We start from the raw sequence: 20,896 nt of genomic DNA, 5'->3' as shown, positions 1-20,896 counted from the left end.
GCATTGAGGCCACGGACGAGTTGTGGCAGGAGGTCATTGAGGCAAGTTTGTTTTCCGTCGTTTATTACATTGCTTTGGATATTAACGCTCTTGTCACGTACAGGAAACCCCGAGTAACAAGAGGTTTTACAACAACCCCTGGCCATTGTTTGCCATCTTCGGGAAAACATGTACAGATACCACTGCCACTGGGAGGCCCGTCTTTATCCCTGGAGACGGGCTTGTGAACGAGGAAGAAAGCGGAAATGATGGTGACGAAGAAGACGGGGGAGGACACCATGACAGTGTAGGTTATCATCATTTTAGAGTCTATTTCCAGCATTGCTTACTACCGGTCCAGGTCCTTCTTGCTGGTGATACGGCAGGGGTTTCTGAGGCATCCATACCTTCGTCAGGGCAAAATCGCTTCCGAACGGGTTTCGCGTCTCAGGAGCCCGGACCTTCTCGTCTCACGACTACATTACCTTCCACGGGTTCGAAGAAACGCAAAGCGACTTCTTCCCCGGCGGCCGACACCCAAATTACACAGCAGAAATCTGCTGCGACGGCCAGGGCAGGCCGTCGCGATAGGGCTAAGGAAACTCATGAGGTTGAACTTGCTCAGTCGGACCTCGACAGAGCCAACCTTATAAAAGTCCTGGACACCTTAGTCACAAAAGGACTCCCTGCCAATAATGTAGTGTCAGCTGTCTTCGAGGAGAAGAAGGCCTGTCGGCAGTATTTGGTAGGCGCGGAATTTTTGAGTGAGGAGGAGAAAGTAGAAGTGTTGGAAATGTGCATGGAGAGCCAAACGCACAGGCAGACGGTGCTTTTGGCGAAAGAGAATCCGGAGGACGAAATGTGTCGTCAGTTGGTAAGTCGTTTGCTCACGAAAAATAAATGAAATATCATAAACTATGAATTTCCTCGGAACTGTTTTCTTCTATGTCCACAACTTATCTTTCTATTTCACCGGCGGATCCTTCCTTGACCACGTGAATGGGCTTCAAATATTGATCTGGAAATTTCCGCTCGGCGAGCTTCTCCGCGAGATTTTGATGTCTCGCCAACCACCCTCAATTCCTCATCTCCTTCTACTTCCTCCTCCATGTCTCCCCCTTCATCCGCTTCACCCACGTCTCGCTCGGGCACCCGGTCTTTTATAGAAATGCACATATTGTGCAGGACGCAGCAGGCCAGAATGATCTGTGACTGCATACCGCCTTTGAATTTCTCCAGACCCCCACTCAAGACACCCCAGCGCTGTTTTGTGATTCCGAAGATTCTCTCGACGCTATTACGGAGTTGGGCGTGTGCGAGATTGAATACTTCTTTCTCAGATTGGGGACTATAGTAATCATTATCAGCAAAGCTACCGTAGCATAGCAGTTACTCACGCGCCGCGGCTTGGATGGAAGTCCGCCAGGTGATACCGGGTGCCACGATACGGCGTCAGCAGCTGATCGCATATAGGAAATCCAGCATCGGCCAGGAAGTAGCGATTAGAAGGAAGCTGGGGGAAGTTGTATCTATGAACAGCCTGATTGAAGGTAAAGGAGTCGTTTGCACTTCCCTCCCAACCAGCAATGATGTACGTGAACTTCAAGTCGAAGTCACATGCAGCAAGCACATTAATCGATACAACGCCCTTTCTGTTGCGGTAGGCGGGCTGCATCCTCGGCGAAACTTTGACAGCAATGTGCGTTCCATCAATCGATCCGACAGCACCATGAAAATGTCGGTATCGATTCAGGGGATCATCGGCTACTTTGGCATTTGGCGGCTCCCGACCAGTGGGATACTTCACCCAGCGGTCATAAATGACTTTCGAAGTGAGAGCATTTACTACATCGTGGATACAGCTACATTGCATTTATAATCAATCTTGAACATGGAATATGGATCTTGAATTGATCATAGCTCACAAGGAAATAAACTCATTGCTTTTTTTGAACTCTTCGCCTATCCAGTTAACTGATGTTTTCTTCCGCAAATAAGCTAAAGCAATAGCAAGGTGCTCTGCTGCCGTAGCATCATGCGAAGCAAGCTGTATCCCATGTTCTTCAAACTCGCGCAATAGAAGCATAAAGACCTCTAAGCCGACCCCGAGGTGATGTCGCATGGATCGACCCCTGTGCTCTAGGTATTCCTGCACTTTAAGAGAACTAGTAAGGACGGAGTTTGACCTATCAGGGAAGCGCTCTTTAGGTAGGGTACGAAATTTGCCGTGGTAAGTCGTATAGATGGCCAACACGATTACCAAGATGATGAGGAACTCTTGCTCGTTGCATGCGTTGACGTCGTCTTCCTCGAATTCGACAGGATCGTTCTGGGCAAAATCATCGATGAGCTGTCGATCTGACATTGTTGGAGGTAGGCAATAAGGTAAGGAAGTAGTAGCTTTAATAATTGAGACGTTTATATATGGTAGAATGGACTTGAATGGACTGTGAAGCGAGAGACGTGCAGACGCGATGTGGAAGGTGGAGGCAAAAAGTAGAGGAGCACGTCGTATGGAAGTTTACAGCTGCTCTGGAGGTGTCGTAAAGTTTCAGATGAGAAATTTCCTTGTTGGGCAAGTTTGAACTTTCCATATGTGAAACAAGAATTGTCCGAACGACAAGGAACATTTCTTCGGAAACATACGGAAAACGGTATAAATAATTCATATATGAAAAATAAATAACCATATGGATTTTTCAAATGAAATGTCCGAACGAGCCCTTAAGAAGCCGCATCATATCAAGATTGCACAGTTTTCATAACGAAAACCTGTTTTTTTTCATCCTCCATTTGCAGGTCATAATTATAGTAAGTTTATGCATATATAAAAGCACCGCACGAATCATAGACGACAAGCACTGAAAAATTGGTTGCATCCAATCTCAATGTCAAGTAATGCGAGTTATGTGTCTCACGAGGTTCCCAGGAAACTCACCAAAATATTCCGTCCAGGCCTGGTGATATGATATGATACGATACGTCCGAGAGGCCGAATAATAGCTCCCATATAATAATACTGCCACAGGCTTTCTGCCGCCTTGGAGAGACGCAGATGAAGCTCTCCTGTGAAATCTGATGAAGTCCACATGATGCCATCGGAGCAGAAAATATCAGTGAGTCGTGACCCCTCCACTTTTATTTTATCTCTCCGCTGACAACAATATGGTTACGCCTACGAAAAAAATTTATAAAGACTTACGACGGCTTGGCAAAAGCTATGCGGGGCTCTGTGTTCGAATTTGAGTTCCTCTCTCTCCTTCTCTCTTCCTTTCTTTCTCCTTTTTTCTAGATTTCCCTTCCGAACAGTATCTGGAAGGGGTTGAAAAATGCCATGATAGGAATGTAGGGACCGGATCCTTCTTGCCCAAGCCGCATTAGAAACCACACTGATGGCCGAATGCTGACCCTGAATCTTGGTGAGATGCTTCCTTCGCACGAAAGAAGGGCGAACACGCATCACGTCCAATCGGGATCCCCCTCTATATAAATAGTTTGGCGACAGTGGAACGCGACTCAATCCAGTAGGAAGCCAAGAGTCGATATATCATGGTGTGCTGTAAAATCAAGCGGTTCAGACAACTGTAGTAAAGGCGAAATGGGTATAGATGCAAGGAATTAAAGTTTGAGACATCATAGACTATGATAGGGGAGGGGGATAGCGGTGTGAAAAAAAGGGAGTTCTGTGTACATTCGTATCGTATGCCTCCAGAAGCGAACTCAAGCATCAGGATGGAAGTCGGTATTGAAGATTGCCTTCACATAAAGTTTGAATACGAAAAAGCGAAGTAAATTCATTATGGATGGTGTTCCCGTTCGGGGAGAGATTATGCCTATCCGGCTTTTCTTAGGTGGTTTTGAAATGACTCCTACCTTCCGAGATGTCAATAAAAAGTTTTCGACGAGATAATTATTATTTTAATCTCGTTCTAATTGATGAAGAAATCAAAAGATATTTCAAGCAACAACAAGCAAGAGGACACAATATTCAGGACCCCATGAGTGTATTGTCATGGATTTGATAAATCATTTAAGGGTCTGATCAATGTCTACCAACCACCAGTGAAAATTAGAATCTTTCTGGGACGGACCGTGCCTTAAGATCTCATCCATTGAATTAGCAGAGAGGTAAAGTCATGTTAAAAAATAAGTGAATTTTTTGGCATAGCCTTCCTTCTCGCTTCATCCTCTGCTTGTGAAAATTACTGTCACATGGACCCATTAGAATTTCAACTTGCACATACATCTGCTCTGAATATTAATGACGAGATTCTGCCTCTAGATCTACCACACGTTGTAGCATCAAGGGTGGGTTAGTCCCAACCACGAGGACTCCCCCGGCCATCAAGATTATACCTGGTTATGCAACGGAAAGGGTGTCGTAGATGTACTACTACTGCACTACTATAAACCGCTTTAACTGCCTTTATTTCTCTAAAACGCACCTATCCCGACGACTCCTCTTTCCATCCCTTGTCCCTAAACACAGCGCCAGAACTATACCCCCCCGATTCCTACTATAGTGTGTATGCCAGCCTGCTACATTTACTACCTAACGTATAGAAGGTCCAGGAAGTAATTTTAAATGTCCGTCGAGGGGCTTGTGTCGAGCCTAGCCCTCTTCTCGGACCCTTCAGCGCTTGTCGGACATTGGCCCAATGTCCGACAAGGGAGCTTGTTTCGCCAACGAACAAACGAGATTTGCGTGTTGTTGACCTACTTTTAATCATTGACGTTCTCTTGATAACAGCAACTCCCACGAGGATGCTCCGGTAAGCTGTTAAACGCTCGGCGAAATTACCACCTTCCTCCACTTTCCCGCCTCCGCGTCGAGCACTAGGTACCGCACATCATGCCCCCCCGACTCTCCACCCGTGTTTCCACGTCCTCCTCTTCGTCCGACGAACCAGTTTACCTGGATTGTACCCCTTCATTTGCTCCCGCTCCCTTTCAAAGGCGACATGTCTCATTACCCAAAGTGATGAATTCTTCCAATCACGAATCGAGAAGTAAGACCCTCGTGATCAGCGATAACGATGATGATGAACCAGAATTCATCGGCCCTGTTTTGGGAGGTCTGGCTGAAAAGTATCGTTTCAAAGAGGTCTCAAGTTCGACGGCGGCAGGAAAATTGTCTCGGCCCACAAAAGAGATGTCCCGTCCCTCGTCTAAGAGCAATGCAAAAAGGAAATCAGACGCGGTGTCCGCGCCCACAGTCAAAACACGGGGGAAATCTGATAGCCTGTCCAAACAACCAGGATCTCACACATTGCTGCCTGATATTGGCTTGGAACCGGACTCTGTACCCAAATGGCTTGGTAGAACTTCGGTGTTATTACAGCTTCAAGCCTGCCCTATTTGCAAAGTGAGGTGGAAAGGGAAAGAAAGTGGCATAGCTCGCTGGGTGAGTGGGTTCAGCCGTCTGAAACCGGTCTCCATCGGCTAATTTATCACTTACTGCCGTCAGAGACATATGTCAATCTGTAGACCTCCTCTTTATCGACCGCCAAACGCTCCACCTGATCTGCAACAGCTGATTCACAATGCGTTATCTTCCCGCATCGAGCCGTCTTCTTTACTGGAATTGCACACTCGTTCACTTACCAATGACGTTGGTTTTTTTACTAGAGGAAAGAATCTTTTGGATAACCGAAAGTTCAACACAAGGAATGATTCCAAGGGCCGAAAACCAGGTAATGTTGCTACTGTCACTGGTCTCACAAGCGTCACCAATGTACATCCGAGTGACAACCGTGGGAAAGATTGGGAAGAAGAAGTCCGTTCAAGGGTTAGAGATTGGATTGGTCCCTCCAGCCCTTCAGCATTGTCAGATAATGAAAACGCATTAATTCAGCTGTCACCCTCCAGTGAGAATATCAGGTCGGCTTCCCCAATCAGAATTCGAGACGATGATTATTTCCCTCCCACTCAGCCCTTCGGTGCATCGAGCCTAGCTCAAGCTTATCCAAAATCGGGCTCATCGATTTCATCACCCACATCGTCAAATTCACTCCGCCTCTCGAAAATGTCCCCAAATCCATCATCCGCGCCTGCCCAACGGGAAATCCTTGTACCAGCATCTGACTCTGAAGAAGAAGACATAAAAGAGCCAGAGCCAATGAGGGATTTACCTTCAGAAAAAATATGCCGTGTTCATCCAGATCAAATGATTGACATCACCTTTGGTGATGAAGATGTCTGCCAGCGGCCCTTTCTGTCACGGAGGGATTCGCGCACCGCAGGGAATCCCTCCGGAAGGAAGCGGTGACCTACAAAAGCTCGAGGCTGGGGGGGAAGTGTCATCAAATGGTAGTAAGATACAAATGTCGAGTACCTATACGAGACTAATTGTGCCCGAAGATGGTGGTTTGAAAGTCGGCAATACTTCGTCAAGTTCCTTAATCGGAAGTTCAGCTTTGAAACGTAAGATCTTTTCGGTATTCTCTCGCCTGTCTATCATCTCTGATGATCGAACATTCGTTTTGGATGAGCAAGAGGCGTCTCTTATCCCCGAGAAGAAAAACCTCCGAGAAAAATTAATGCCTTTCGCCCCCAGTCCTACCGAGTCGCATACAATGACCCCCCGGAAACTGGAGTCACCCAAGAAGGGTGGAGAATGTGGAGAATATGACTTTGATACAAACCAGAACGGTGCTACAAACCAGGACGGTGCCATCCTAACATGGGAAGGCAACTCATCTATCCATGATAACATCTTGCAGGAAGACGAAGCCCGTACACCTTCAGTATGCTCTTCGACTACTGTTGTTTCAAGTGTTAAGCATTCAAACCCCACTGATAGCAAGTCTTCCAAATTGGGCTGGGGAGAAGAAAACAATATTGATTCGATTGACGGAAAAGCGCTGGTCAAAATTTGCGTGAGGGGAGAGAGGTTAAGGGATCTACGCGCTCGGGGCATGCCAGACTACGATTCTTGGGATGTGAAGGCTCTTCGGGTATGTGTTCCGTGATTTAATGTTGATTATTACTCATGTACTGACATCCAGTAGCTCTTGATCGCCGATTACGGCTATAAACCAATCAAAGATCAGTTGTCTTTGGTCCAAGTCGCAGCAGAATGCTGGAAAGCTTTGAATCCCCTTGAGAGTGAAACGTCAGAGGGAAGCGCTTCGTCGGCAGAGTTTATATCTTTGGGTAATGACTGTTCGCACCCTAGTGAAGACGATGGTAATAATGATCAGAAGCCGTGCAAGAGTAAAAGTTCGGAAGGAGAAGTCTTAAATAAAGGTAAAATTAACGGCACTGTCGTCGATCTTCATGGTCAGTTTCAAGGCATGTTAACGAGTGACCACGACTTGTATTTACGTATTCTTCGCTACGAGGTAGGTATATCACTGTACACACGTTCATGACGGTGACTAATACCCTTGATTCGATCCATTAGCCGATTGCCTTTGATGAATTGGTGAGCAAAGCAATTGCATCCGGAATGACAAGAAGAGGATGGAAAAAAGAACTGAAGAATTATCTTGATCTTCAGGTACGCTTCGGACTTCCATCGCTAATCGGTGATGCTGATGATATTGACATTGTGCACCATATAGAGCGTAACCTACTTTACCGATGATCCAACATCTCGCTCTAGTCGGCCTTAATCGCAGTGCTCGAAGTGTCCAGCTATTGATGATATCTTATTGTCGGACCCTCGTAATGTTGTATGATGGCATATACATTTAGGCCTTATCTCGAGCATGTCCTCGTTGTCCAGTCCAGCACCCAGCACGAAAAGACCAAGAGTCATGCACAGAACTCTGTGGGATCATGAGATGGAAATTCTTTCTTTTGGTAGTAGGTCAGGTGTCAGGATTACTGTTATTTACCGACATTTGATAGGGTGATAATGGGATTGTGGGTACACTGATGCGTTCACTCGACCATCGACTACGATTTTGCCACCCACAAATGATAGGTATCAGGTACTGGGAAGCGAGAAACAACGAGTCAAAGCAAGTAAATAAAGGGACCGGGGACTAAGTCGTCATATTACTGTACATAGCGCGTAAGTAGGAGAGTGATACATGCATAATGGCTAGGAATGGTCGCATAGTACTAATCGGATGAGGGGGATGAAACGAACAAGAAGAGTTCATCCATCATCATCAATTGCAACGTCTTCCATGTATGATGTCTCTGCAAAGGATAACTAATGATGACCCGCGAAAGACTTCGCCCGGGATGTCGGACAAATAATTCAAGTACAAGAAAAATTGAGAATTGCGTTCAGTTTTAGGTATTCCATCGTCATTGCCATGCAGAAGTTAGCGTATAAATTGTTGACTGGCCTTGAAGATGTGAATGGGTTGAGTGCGGCTATTTCTGCCGTTTTCTAGTATGTGATGAATGTTTGCGTTTGCACTGGAAACTACGCTTTGGCGGTTTGGAAGATGAACTTGACCTACTAGTTATTTTATGGCGATTGCTGCTGCGCGTTTAAGTGCAAAGGGATTAAGTTGTACTGAGCGAAAATGATCCGCATTCTGTCATCACAAACAGCAAGGATTGGAAATCCATATCTAGATTTATAAGAGAAAAAGTCCGGGGCATCTGGTCTTGGAAATTTGATGGCAAAGGGAATCAGGCTGCCATCCATAGGTCCCACACAACCACCGGGCAACCCTTCTTCTTCGAAGTAATTAGCAATGTGAGACCTTCCTCTTCCGTCCGGCCACACCGCCACCTGATCTTCGACACCTTGCAAAGCTACGATCACTCTATATGTCTAAAGAAGTGATGGTCCCTGTGTGTTTAGTCAGCGCAAAATTGCTACAAAAGACAACCTTGGGGAGATACACCTGATATGTCAAAGTTATCAGCAATTCCATAGGCGCTGCAAACATTCCCGCAGCGGCCAAACCTATACAGAGCCACAGTTAGCTGATATAGAAGGAGATGCTTGTTATCCTTCAGAGATGCGGGGTCATCGCTCTTGAATTCACTCACGGACAGAAACACTGTGCCATGTTCCCCCTTCTGTGGGGCTCGAGTGAACGTGCTGTCTAGAACGTTCGGGAACTGTACGTCGGTAATTTGTCAAAGTCGGGCCCTAAAGTTCAATCCATTGACCGTCTCGAAGGTTACATTTTGACGTCAGTCGACCAACTTTGAAGAACTGGGTGAGTTGAGTGCGGCTATGTCAGCCGTCTTCCAGTATATGACGATTGTTTGCGTTTGTATTGAAGACTACGTTTTGGTGGTTCGCTTCTGAAGACCCAGTATCATCAAGGCTAGGAGGAGGCATTGCCATTGGGATTTGGAGCTGAGTAAGTGTCTACTGTCAACTTTCGAAATAAAGAGGTCCATATTGCAAGAGCGCATTGGAACTGCCTGGGCGCTCAATAAGACCGTAAGGCATAGGATTGCTCCATAGGGACTTTTTGTACCGTTCCTGCCTCATCCTGAAATGACGATGTTAGCAGAGGATGTGAGTTCTATAATTGATGATGGGTAGTTACGCCCTTCAGCGAGATGGGATCTAGGAATACCATCCATATTCTCCCTGGTGATAAATCAGAATGAAATGGGGGGGTAAAAAGTGGCGGCTTTTCTCGCTCACTCGTTGAGATTTTTTACTTCCACAGGTTTTCTGTATGGTCCCACGGCCGCTGCTAGGTTCTATTTCAGAGCTTGCATGGTATAACCGCGACTTCATCATCCATTGTAGAGAGATTGTATCGACGATGATCATGTTGTTTCGGGTTTAATAGGCGTGAGTCGATTTGCCTACAGCGGAAACGTTAGATATACTATACAGCTGTGAAGTAAAACGTACTTACGTGAGGCTCTCGTTGCAGTCTTTCCTGCATTGTTAGGAGCTACTTGATATAAGAAACTACACACAGCGACATCTGTTCAATCCGCCTGAGGATTCCCATCACAGTAGTTGAAAGCATTTCAATTCTGTTAAGTTGCTGGACTCTGCTATCTTCGTTAAGTTCAGACATACCGACCTGAGCATAAATAGAGGCGTCTTCAAGCGCAGACAAAAGGAATCTGATGAGATGATAAGACTCGGCTGCAAATGGGTAACAGATCTAATGCCTTTGGGTCCCCAGATGGATTGATGTTGATGTCTGAAGCCAATAAACGGCATATCCAAAGCGCGGTTATAGCTGCGAAGGTCGCTTCTGAAGCCGGCTGCATTCTAGGTGATTTCACAGAGGTATGATCAAGGGGACTGGGTAGAAGGGAGGCGTACCTTCCGAATTACTGGTCGAAAGCTTAGCTAGTAGAGTTCAGGTTCAGGATCTGTAGGCAGAGGTAGCTGTACAGCTTCATTGGCACAGCATGTATTGTAGGGTTAGCAGCTGGAGAGCTTTGCCACTTCCGGTCGCGCCATCCGCATGCTCGTCTATCCAAAATCTAACATGATATTTTGGGCATAATACGTCACAGGCAGCCAAGTTATGGCGATTGCTGTTTGTTGTTTGGTTCGAGGGGCCATAAAACTCGGGGGCACGTCACCGCCAGGGAGAGGATTTGGAGGACGGTGACGGTTGGATGAGTGTGACTGAGGAGGTACAGTTGAAGAGGCGGGTCTCCAGGGTGTTTAGGGACAGGGGATGGAAAGAGGAGTCGTCGGGATTGGTGCGTTTTAGCGGAATAAAGGCAGTTAAAGCAGTTTATAGTGCAGTAGAAGGTCCAGGAAGCCGTGGCATGAGACGATACGTATAACAGAAGAAGAAACATAAGAAAGGTCTGGAAACTGGAAGGTTATTCAATCTCGAATGACGATGACGAGTGAAACGGCGGCGGCGGCGATATCCGCCATGCATATGGCGGCAACGAACGAATAAATAAGTAATCCATGTCTTCAGGCACGACTTCAAGCATGGCCACCATTTTTTTGGCGACGTTTTTCATGTCCATGGTTCAATGCATGCACGCCTGAAAAGGTTATAGGCATGTAGAGCCAATTCTCGTCTACGTAACGCTGGCGGTTGAATGGGGGGTGTGGGGGTAATGGATGAGAACGAAGGCAAAAAGTGAGGAAATTTTCAAGGTGAGGCGGGGAATATTAATATATAGAGATGATAGTAAATTTGAAATGAGCATATCACCCTTTTTTCGTTTTTTCTGTCTCCTGCTAACACGCGTTCTACTATGTCGAGTATCTTTTTGCAATGCACCATTTACATGCATGCTCCGGCAACTGTCCTTGAAGCTACGCACTTAAGCGAGTTCATCCTCCTCAGCTTCATCCTGATCAACCTTAAAGTACTTGAGGGAGTAGGTGTCCTTGGAAGTGGCAACGACACTATAGATAAGTTAGTATATGATAACAGCGATGTTACACATGACTAACCGCAGGAAGTTCTCAAAAGAGTTCTTCTTCAAATGCTTTTTGGTAAGGTACTTCAGGTACCTCTTGGAAAAAGGGATCTGGGAAGTGAGGACGATCTTGGCACCTGTGCAATGACCATCAGAACACTATTCAACTAATGAATTTTGGGGGCACTCACCCTCTTTCTGGACGGCGACAACGTCGCCGAGCTGTCCAGGCTTGCCATCAACCTTAATGCGGTCGTGGAGGAACTTCTCAAATGCGGCGAGGTCGAAGACAGAGTCGTTTACAGGAACGGAGCAGTCGACGTAGAACTTGTGGAGAGGCTTGCCAGCGGCGGCGTTCTTAGTGGCGGAGGGGGCTTTCGGCTGTTTGAAAACAAGTCATATTAGCGGAAATGGGGGAGATTAGAGCAAGATCCAATCAACCCAATATTACAAACGGTTGCAATCAGGATTACATGGAATAAGAGAAGAGAAAGAAAAAGAAAAAAAACGCACCATTGTGTCTACAGATGTTCCTGCAAAACGGTGCTTTGAACGATAGGTTTTGATTGAAGAGAAGAGATGTCAAGAACACGAGCTGAGTTTTTGCCGGCCAGCAATCAACGGGCGGAATTTAGCCTTCAGGTGAATAAGACCGAATGTGGCAGAGACAAAGACGGACATGACCGTATCGGCGATTCCAGCAGAGGAGTAAATAATATAAATAAGTCAGCATCGCACTCGTTACTTACCACCATCATCACTCATCATTGATGTCCGTCGAGGGGCTTGTGTCGAGCCAAGAAGTCGAGCCTACTATAGTTTGCCTATAGTCCACCGTCCATTCGGCGATGGTTCGGCAAGCGATCACAGATAATCGACGACTTTCAGAAGGTCTTTCGCAGCAAGCCTGTTGGCGTGAGCACGTACGTATGTATAATACATTGGACTCGACTCAAGGTAGCTTTTACCTCTGATGGCAGTCAGATAATTACATTTGTCCGTGTACGCTCTCGCTACATACAAACACCCCTTCTTGATCATCTTCCTCAGCTCGGCCGATCAAGTCATCACTCAAACATTCAACAGCTCTACTCCGCCAATATAGCCAATGCCACGTCTTCTCGCGTCCTCATATTTTGGTCCGCACTTTCCCCAACCACTTTTAAGAACTGGAGATAGAGCCTTCATTCTCTTACTGAATGTCTCTAAACAAACTGTTATTGGCACCCCTAAAAGAAACATAGAATATTGGATGGTTTACAGAACAGAACAAACGGACATAAGAAATGCAATACGTTCCACAACTGTGAGCTTGTGCTCATACAGTGGGCGGTCGAAGGTTATGCCGTCATGTCAAAAACAAATCATCACTATGTAAACAAATCCAAGCTCAACAATATCGAGCTTGCGAACTCTTGTCCGACCATATCTTGTACGGGCGAAGCTGACTTGTTTTGGGGCTATTTTCTTGGTGCTGGCGGACGTCACATTAATCTCATCCCCACATGCTACTTCATCCGCGATATCTCCTCTCTCTGCATCTGGCTCCCTGCAAGAAGCTTCGGCATATTCGTCTCTTACGCAATTGTGCAAGGGATGACAAGAGGGACAATTTGGAGTGCTGCAACACCTATGTAGCGGAGGTGTTAAGGTAAGCGTGAAAGATTTGGCCAGTGCTCTCAGCATATTCTGGTAAAGTCTTGTGGTACCTCCTCAGTGGGTCAGCCGATAGCCATGGCTATAGTTGACTATTTCACGAACCATTACGGAAGAACAGGAGCGGATGCCTATCTTATCTCGATTGGTTTCTGTGGTGGATTAGGCATTTTATGTGCTTGTTTGTTGTATGGGGCAAAAGTATGGTTACAAGGGGGCTGGAAGGTCTTCCGGACTTCAAAAGAGGAAGGCAACTGATTGTGCATCTTAAGCACTGATAATCTTCAATTGTCTAAGAAGTAAACTATCATATCATAATGCATACTATAAAGAGTTTTTCACAGGCATTGTTGAATGGAACATAAGATATATATAATAATTTGAGGAAGATGAGATGGATACAAGGGGTATTATAGCGTATTGTCGTATCATCATTATTAATCGTAAATGGGAAGAGGCAAGATCTTGTCAGACTGAAAGAGCACAGCGTTAGTCATTGGAAGAGCATATGAGCGACTAGACCTACGTTGAAAAGAAAATTGTTCGCAAGGTCTTCTGCTTCCAAGAACCTTGTAGGATAAATCACTACTTCACATTAGCCCAGGCATTCCGTACAAGTATGGCAACTCACCTAGATGCCCTCGCACTTCATTTAACAGCTTCTCCATCTCATCTCTTTCCCATTCAGCCCAAGCCTCTTCGGGCTGACTAGGCTTCTTTTCCCTTTCTGCTTCCCTCTTCGATTCCTCACCCTTAGTGGAGCTCCTGCTCACAGCTCCCAAGCCGAGGCGATCTTTGGGCCTCCCATTCACGACATCTGACCCAATCGTCTCGCTTCTGTTGCTTCCCTTATCCCTTAACATTGTGCCTATTTGACCACCGCCAGACCCACCACCGCCTGCACCGTGCGTACCAGGACCATCGTGAGTTACTTTAACGGGTTCGTCACTGCCTCCTTGGGCAACATTTTCAGGCTCCTTGTTGAACTTTTCTGCGTGATTAGCGAAAGCTTTATACTGAGCCCAAGAAGTGACGAAATCGTCAGGCTAAAACAGGGTCAATGAACCACTCAATGAAGGCCACAAACGACTTACAACACATCTGAAAACCTTCCGGAAGATTTCAGTCTGTAGATAATCAGTGTTCATGGACGACTTCCACTTTACCGTCACTCACGTTATGAACAGCAGTGGCCACCCACACATTTTTCCAAAATCTTCCATCCAATGGATCGTGGAAACGGTTGGGGTTGATATCTGGCGTAGGGCTTGGCATGCTCCACGGAGACACCTGTACGCTGGCGTTCAAATGCTTCCTCAAGATTTTTCGCGCCTGAAGAGTCGTCTGGCCCTCCTTCGTCCCTCTGCCCTCATCTTCCGCTTCACGCTCGGTCCCTGGCATAGGCGAATCGTCATTTGAGTCGTAGGTGTTGGCGGGACTTCCAAAGAGTTCCTTGTCGGAAGATCCGATTTGCAATCGAGGAATGCCAGATTTCTGTGCTATCGAGTCCTCATCCAAAAGCGTGGCATGCTCCTTGGTCTTCCTAGGAACCTCTGCTGCACTAGATTCCTCTCCTTCTTCCTTGCTCTTGGTCTGACCAACATCCTGCCCGCCTTGTTGGTCGTGCTCTTCTTGGAGGTCAAATAGAGGCTTGCCGTTCGCGTGTTGTGCACTTGGTCGACGCTGAGAAATGGTTTTTTCTTCGAGGGTAGGCACCATGGAAGAAGCAAAGCCTGTGGACGTCTTGCCCTCAGGCTGATAGTCTTTTCGCTCGGACGGGTCACCCACATCGAACTGGTCATGGGCAGCAGTTTGACCAGATGCAACGACAGCAACAGGATGAATGACCTTATCCGCTGTCTTCTTAATACTCGAAATAGCGTTTTCAGATATGCCCTTGGTTACTAGACCAGACGTCATCTTCAGAACCGTTGAAAATAAGATGGCGACATACCACTTGCCAAACCCGTGGAAAAAGTGTCCATGAGGCGTTCCTTCGCGGCACGTTTTTTGACCTGCGTAATGCCATCGCCACCTTCGTTTTCGCTCTGCTGCTCGTCATCGGGGTCCCAAATCTCCATCTCATCAACCTCGACAACAGGCTCTCGAGACATGAGATGTTCTTCGTCAAGAGCGTCAACATCGACACCAACATGTTCACGCATGAGGCGAACACGAAGGGTGTGGGCAAAGCGGCCAACTTTATATGGACGGCCTGCCATGATTCTTCCCACAATTTAGCGTACGCCTAACTCAAGATTTTTCTTTGAACACTAACCCATCAATCATGTCAGTGTCACGGATCACAGCCAAAAGCTCAGAGTCACGATCACCACGCTGACTACGCTCGTTGATGTTGGCGGAACCACAAAGCACAAGGCCTGAAATTTGTCAGCAACCACCATAGGGTCACTCCCATGGATGACTCACGATCATCTACAATCATGGTCTTGCCATGAATGTAAACCTGCTCGCTAGTCAGGACACCTGTTCTGAATTTTGACCATCCTCTTAAAGAAAAAAACGTGATGTAGTCATCCGGCTAAAGTCGTTATCAGCTCACATCGATGAGAGACAAAGATGTATGCTCACGTCAATTCCCTCATTCCTTAACCTTGAGAAAATTGAACTTGTTCCTCTGGAAATCGTCCTGTTTTGACATTCCAAGATCAGCCTCACTGAGCTCGCCTCGTTTGAGTCGAGGGGGTACGTGTATCCCGGCAAAAGTGGAATGACAATACAAGCTCGCCAATCTTGACCTTCTTTGTGTGCGCGGATGATACGATTGACGAGAGAATTACCAATACCGTTCTCGATAGCGACACCATCAACAATAGTTGAAGTGATGAAGAATTGATTCTCGATATAGACAAAGTGTTCAGAAGTTTCTATGGCTATTGATTTTCAATATTCGACTTTAATGATCGCTAGAGCGCGCACTCACACTTGCAGTAAGCATTCTGAATTGAATGTTCAATCTTCGTCGAAGTGCCCATAGACCACGGTCCTACCGACCGACAGATCTGCACTTCACACGTTCCCTGGAGTTTTAAATCCTGAAGTTCCGGCTCAGTAAAGTCTGCAGCAGGAAGAAGAAAAGGCATGCGACGCTTATGATTTTTGGTTCTGATAAGGAGGTTCCAACGTTGCACAAAGTGGCGACAAAGGTCACGAGCAGGTTGACCAACAATTTGGAGACCAACATCGTGCCTACCAATTATCAGAAAATGACAAGAAACCTTTGACTCCTCGATCAGACATACCAAGGCATACGGGGAACCTTCGTCCTGTCAAACATATCTTCAAACGGTTTGTCAAGATTCGTATATTCCATAACACGCTCATTGGCATAATCTTTGCCTCGCCACACTGGACCATTAGGACCGTCGGGCTCAGTGAATTCGTCATCAATTAGGACGTGTTGAGGAGTATCCCATCGGCCATAACACCTTGTCTGAGTCAACGTTGATGATGCGTCTAATTTAAAAGGGGCTCACAAGTCAAGACCACCCATAAACGCGATCGTCTCATCAATCACACAAAGTTTCTCGTGCTATTTTGTCAGCTCATCCCTTCTTGATTGCACTCACATGTGACCAGTAGAATGTCCCGGTTTGGAAATGCGAAGGCGATCTCTGAATCATGATGTTAGGGTGGAGATCCATAAGTGTTCGCTTAGTGTATTGACTGTCAACCGGAGTGGTCTTGTCTGAGACTTCATTACTATGGTTTGCTTCAGTTTCTATTCCAGTAGTTCGTAGCCTGGAGATGTACTTACTAGATGATGATGAAAACCTTGACTCCATCCTCCGCTTTGCGTTTCAACAAGTTGTCAAGCCTGTATCTCTCATCACCAGGCCGACGCAGGTAGAGCTCAGGAGAGATCCACCAGTCGTGGATATAAATACGATCTTTGGCCATGTTTATCGCTCGACTGAGGTTCCAGAAGTAATCTCGCTACATCCATCAGTATTTGTCAGTTACTGGGTCAAGATCTTAAAAGATGAAGATGTTTACACCGTCGACAAGCCATTGCGCCGCGACGTTCACTCTCAAAGGCGCAAAGGAATCGAACCTGTTACGCTTGGTCCAGACACACTGAGACGCAATTCTTTCCATTGACACAATGAACTGATGCATTTGCCTCTGTTCCTTGGTTAGTCTTTCCGCGTAAGGCAAACAGAAATAGAGAACCTACCGCATTCTTCGCAACCAGCTTCAGTTTTCTTTGGGAATTTACAATATAGAACGTGTGCTGACTCGCTTCGTGCTCCGTCTCATCATGCATGTTGTGGGCTTTGGATCCTTGTCCCTCTCCACTTCTGACAATAATCTCTCGACTGAACGGGTTGTCGGTGTCAACGCGTTCAGGAATATTAATGTTGTTGTTGGTGTCACTGCCATTCTTGAGCTTAATATGTCTAACAGCGGCGTGTCCGGAAAGAATGTTGATGCCTTGACGATAGTACCGCTTGGGGCGGATGATAGTGAAATCGGAATCAAATAGGAAGACATCATAGAAGTCGGTCTGAACGTCCATCAGCTCCTCTATCCTTTAATAAGACGAGAAATGCTCACCGTCTCAGGCCCGTCGGTAGCCACGCAGTAAGTATCCCTGACAATAAACCACTTCGGCTCTTTACTCGCCTTCCAACTCTGAGGCGTCAAGCCAGGCTGGTTGGCTCTTCTTGACACGTTTGATCCAGGAATTTTGAGGAAGCCAGTTTTGCCTTGGAATCCTCCACGTGGAGCAAGAGCCAGGGTAAGGGCAGAAAGTTCGAAGAATCTACACAGGCGATTGGATTCAGGCCGGAAAATCTGCCCGATTGCGTCAGTGATTACTACAAATGACACTGTATACAACTCACGACAGCACGAATAAGTTCCACAAGATACTGCTGCAAGGCATCCCTACTGGCTTGAGCATATTCTGCCTTGCCAATATGTTTGAGTTTCTCTTTGTCCTTTCCTCCAGAGGTTCTTTCAAACTTGTTGAGATAAGGAATACTCATGCGAGGGAAGTCAGGGATTTCGACACGTCGAGCGGACCGAAGACCAGCGACCGAGGTACCAAAGTTTGCGGCTTTATAGTGGGCATGGAGAGATAGGAAATCACGGAGCTCGCGAAAGATGACCTAGGGAAGATGTTATTGCCGTCTCGTATCGGGGGTCAAAATGGAACATACCCATTTAACAGCACCGTCGCCATACTCGCACTCCACCTTGAACATCTCCTTCCCTGTTGCTTCGTTGCCTTGTCTCAACCCTACACTATCACCGACCCTGAACCTTAGATTGCCCAGGAGCACCGGTACAGCTTTTCTTCCGTCTTCATCTCTATCTATCCACGTCTTGAGGATCATAACTGGCAATTGACCAGCAAACAGCTCAATGGTAACAGGAACAGACGCTATAACTGTAGGAGCAAGAGCAGAGACTTTTCCAGGTGTTGGACCATTGGGATTACCGCCAAAAGAAGAACGAGAGGGCATAATGCGATGCCTGAGCATTGACCATCTTTTTTGAGCAGCCTCGGTCGGAGTCCCTGGTCCAGAATCTTCAGCCTCAGACTCACCCATCGTAACTTCATCCCCCCGGAAGCTGCTAAATCGTGAGCTAGCAGCCTTTTTTTTTTCCTTCCCCCCCGCACCGGACTGCTGCAAAGCACTTCTCCAAATACCATCTGGAGCGTCTCCACTGGAGGTCGAAAATGGAAAATCGTTGCTACCTTTAGAATTTCGAATCATACAATTAGAAATATGATTCGATGAAGGCGGGCGTGATGACTGTGATGTTTCAGGAGGAAGCTCCGCCTCACCGTCAGGGGTGACGTTAAGAATGAGTCCGTGACGGATGCCATCAATGGTGGGCTCGCGACGTTCATGGTACTGGGGTTGAAGTCAGCATAGAACCAACGGGAAAGGACAGCTCACATGAATATGAGTGATACGAGGCTCAAGATAAATCTCATTCATAGGTCCCGGCCTGTCTTCAGACTTCATAGCTGGAAGTTGGTCGGGAAATATTCCAACCTCGTTCAGAATTTGCTTTTGGACACTCGAAGACCTACTCATGCGCTGACTGTCGGATCGTTGTTCTCTAGGGCTTTTGGCAGAGTCATCTATCCGAATCACTCGGGCAGGGTTGGTAAGGTTCTTGGGTACTGGATTGGACGGGTAGGCACCGTGTTCTTCGACAGGGGATTCAGGGATGTGATCATCAAGACTGCCTGGGATGAACTTCTCATGTTGACCCGAACCTCTTCCTCCCGTTTCTTCTCGATCTCTTCCTTGCTGTGACATAGTACTTGAATCGTCCCGACCCTCAATATCAGTAGGCAAAGAGCTTGAGTACGATTCGTTACCGCTTTTAAACTGAAGATCTTCATTATTATCGCCTTGCTCAGCTTCTCCCTCCAGCCATTTCTTTGTATTTTGTTCCAGTCCGGTGGTAGGAAGGTCTTTGTTAACGTTGATGCCAATGTTCAACTGCCCATTCCTTATAGGGTGGTCAGGTTCTTCTTGGCTATGCTGCCTGTGTATCAGGTCGGACACGAGTGACGCAAAGCCCCCGTTATGTAGTGCCACGCCGTTGACGTCTTCTTCCGCGGCCATGGCTTCAGTTCCAAGGGGCTAAAGAACCGCTAAGTTGAAAAAAAGAAAAAAAAAAAAGGCGGGATAAGCTGTTTGTTTATTGCTCTGAAAGGGGCCCGAACGAAATGATGAATCAAACGGCGGCCGGCGCAGATCTTTATTAGAAATGAATAAAATATGACGAACGAAAAACATCGATCGTCGTTCTTTATGTCATTAATTATAATTATTATTACAAGTGATGACCCGCGAAAGACTTCGCGGTTTTTCGGGTAAATAACTCAATTGCACCAAGTTAATTTTGGGAATTCTGTTCAGCTGGGTTTTTGGAGGGTGGTTTTGTTAATGAGAATGGACGTGTTCGTTCATAAAATGTGTGGTACGTACAGTGGCTCATTTATACTCATTTGATCCTAGACCCATATTCCCTTTTCTGAGGGGTGAGTTAATTATTGAGCTGTCTGGCGTATTCACAAATTACACGGCGTCGGCAGGCTCAGTGACATGGAGACCATCGATCTTTCTTAAAACTGGGCTCTACAATTTAACCCATTGATGGAGGTTACCTTCATCAAAACCAAACGCCATTGATTGATGTCCCGAGTATATTTCGGCCTCTGGGACACGGATAATAGGAGAAGAAGGTGGGCAGATACCGAGTTGGGGAGAAAGAGGATCCGAAGAGTGCAAATCAGTCGAAGCCATGATGCTTTCGAATATGTTATACGTTTCTTAGGAGGATGAAAAGTATTTAAATGACAGCAAAAAGGAGGCGCGTTAGCACTATTAGAGGAAAAAACGCGTTTGTTGTTCGTTGCTTTTGTAATGTTGTAGTCTGGCGCACGCGACAATATCATCTGAACTAGTTACGTAAATAACAGGCATAAATAAGGGCCTCCAGGGATGAGCTGCAGGGTTCATGGTGTTATCTCTCAGCCGCTCTGTCAAAATTACCCAAAGTAGAAGGAGGGGGGTGTCCCAAAAGAAATAGGGGGGGTGTCCGAATAGTTCCCGAGTTTCGGATAAATAATTCAATTAGCGGCATGTTAATTTTGGGAATTACGTTAATAAGTTTTGGGTGTTTTGTTATTAATGAGAATGGACATGTTTGTTCAAACAAGTGTGCGGTAGTAATAAAAAGATGCATTTTACATATGGAGGGCGGCTCATTTGGTTTTTGACTTCTTTATTAGCGATGGAGAAGAGTCATCGCTGTTCGAAGTCGGCGGGGTCGGACAGAAGGACGGTACCATGTTCCCTCCTCTTCTGGGGGATGCGGGTCATTGATGTCATGTGTTGTCAGGCGCATTCACTCACAAACTGCGTGCTCGTCAGTCGGCATGTTCAATAATTAATGACATAGAGTCCATCGACCTTCC

The 20,896-nt window shown here is 46.4% G+C and overlaps 5 protein-coding genes across 5 annotated transcripts in view; 2 read left to right on the top strand and 3 right to left on the bottom strand.

Moving 5' to 3' along the window:
• Window positions 1-883, top strand: part of CNBD0510 (hypothetical protein) — a gene marked incomplete at both ends in the record, with an annotated part of 1,322 nt that extends 439 nt beyond the window's left edge. The window contains 3 exons of the mRNA XM_770908.1: window positions 1-41; window positions 104-286; window positions 341-883. The exon at window positions 1-41 is cut by the window's left edge and continues 188 nt beyond it. Coding sequence (XP_776001.1) covers window positions 1-41; window positions 104-286; window positions 341-883 — 767 coding nt within the window. The remainder of the gene's footprint in view (window positions 42-103; window positions 287-340) is intronic.
• Window positions 884-948: 65 nt separating this feature from the next.
• On the bottom strand, window positions 949-2,344 carry CNBD0500 (hypothetical protein; the record flags this gene model as incomplete). Its single annotated transcript, XM_770907.1, has 3 exons — window positions 949-1,327; window positions 1,377-1,841; window positions 1,905-2,344. 3 exons carry the CDS (start codon window positions 2,342-2,344, stop codon window positions 949-951), a joined length of 1,284 nt encoding a protein of 427 aa, XP_776000.1.
• A 2,487-nt stretch (window positions 2,345-4,831) lies between these two features.
• On the top strand, window positions 4,832-7,595 carry CNBD0490 (hypothetical protein; the record flags this gene model as incomplete). The annotated part of the gene is made up of 6 exons (XM_770906.1): window positions 4,832-5,383; window positions 5,447-6,164; window positions 6,340-6,935; window positions 6,990-7,322; window positions 7,385-7,480; window positions 7,545-7,595. 6 exons carry the CDS (start codon window positions 4,832-4,834, stop codon window positions 7,593-7,595), a joined length of 2,346 nt encoding a protein of 781 aa, XP_775999.1.
• Window positions 7,596-11,169: 3,574 nt separating this feature from the next.
• CNBD0480 (60S ribosomal protein L22) lies at window positions 11,170-11,784 on the bottom strand (the record flags this gene model as incomplete). Its single annotated transcript, XM_770905.1, has 4 exons — window positions 11,170-11,254; window positions 11,303-11,405; window positions 11,460-11,649; window positions 11,782-11,784. The coding sequence occupies 4 exons, from the start codon at window positions 11,782-11,784 to the stop codon at window positions 11,170-11,172; spliced, it is 381 nt and encodes a 126-aa protein (XP_775998.1).
• A 1,662-nt stretch (window positions 11,785-13,446) lies between these two features.
• Window positions 13,447-18,926, bottom strand: CNBD0470 (hypothetical protein; the record flags this gene model as incomplete). Its single annotated transcript, XM_770904.1, has 19 exons — window positions 13,447-13,493; window positions 13,556-13,970; window positions 14,019-14,051; window positions 14,101-14,828; window positions 14,879-15,150; window positions 15,203-15,305; window positions 15,355-15,466; window positions 15,517-15,818; window positions 15,869-16,134; window positions 16,188-16,373; window positions 16,422-16,477; window positions 16,515-16,647; window positions 16,703-16,881; window positions 16,942-17,070; window positions 17,123-17,452; window positions 17,503-17,742; window positions 17,793-18,059; window positions 18,111-18,812; window positions 18,858-18,926. The coding sequence occupies 19 exons, from the start codon at window positions 18,924-18,926 to the stop codon at window positions 13,447-13,449; spliced, it is 4,569 nt and encodes a 1,522-aa protein (XP_775997.1).
• Between the last annotated feature and the right edge of the window lie 1,970 nt (window positions 18,927-20,896).

Source organism: Cryptococcus neoformans, chromosome 4 (assembly GCF_000149385.1).
Source record: "Cryptococcus neoformans var. neoformans B-3501A chromosome 4, whole genome shotgun sequence".
In the NCBI taxonomy this organism is placed as follows: domain Eukaryota; kingdom Fungi; phylum Basidiomycota; class Tremellomycetes; order Tremellales; family Cryptococcaceae; genus Cryptococcus; species Cryptococcus deneoformans.
This window is presented reverse-complemented; position numbering and strand designations above follow the sequence as displayed.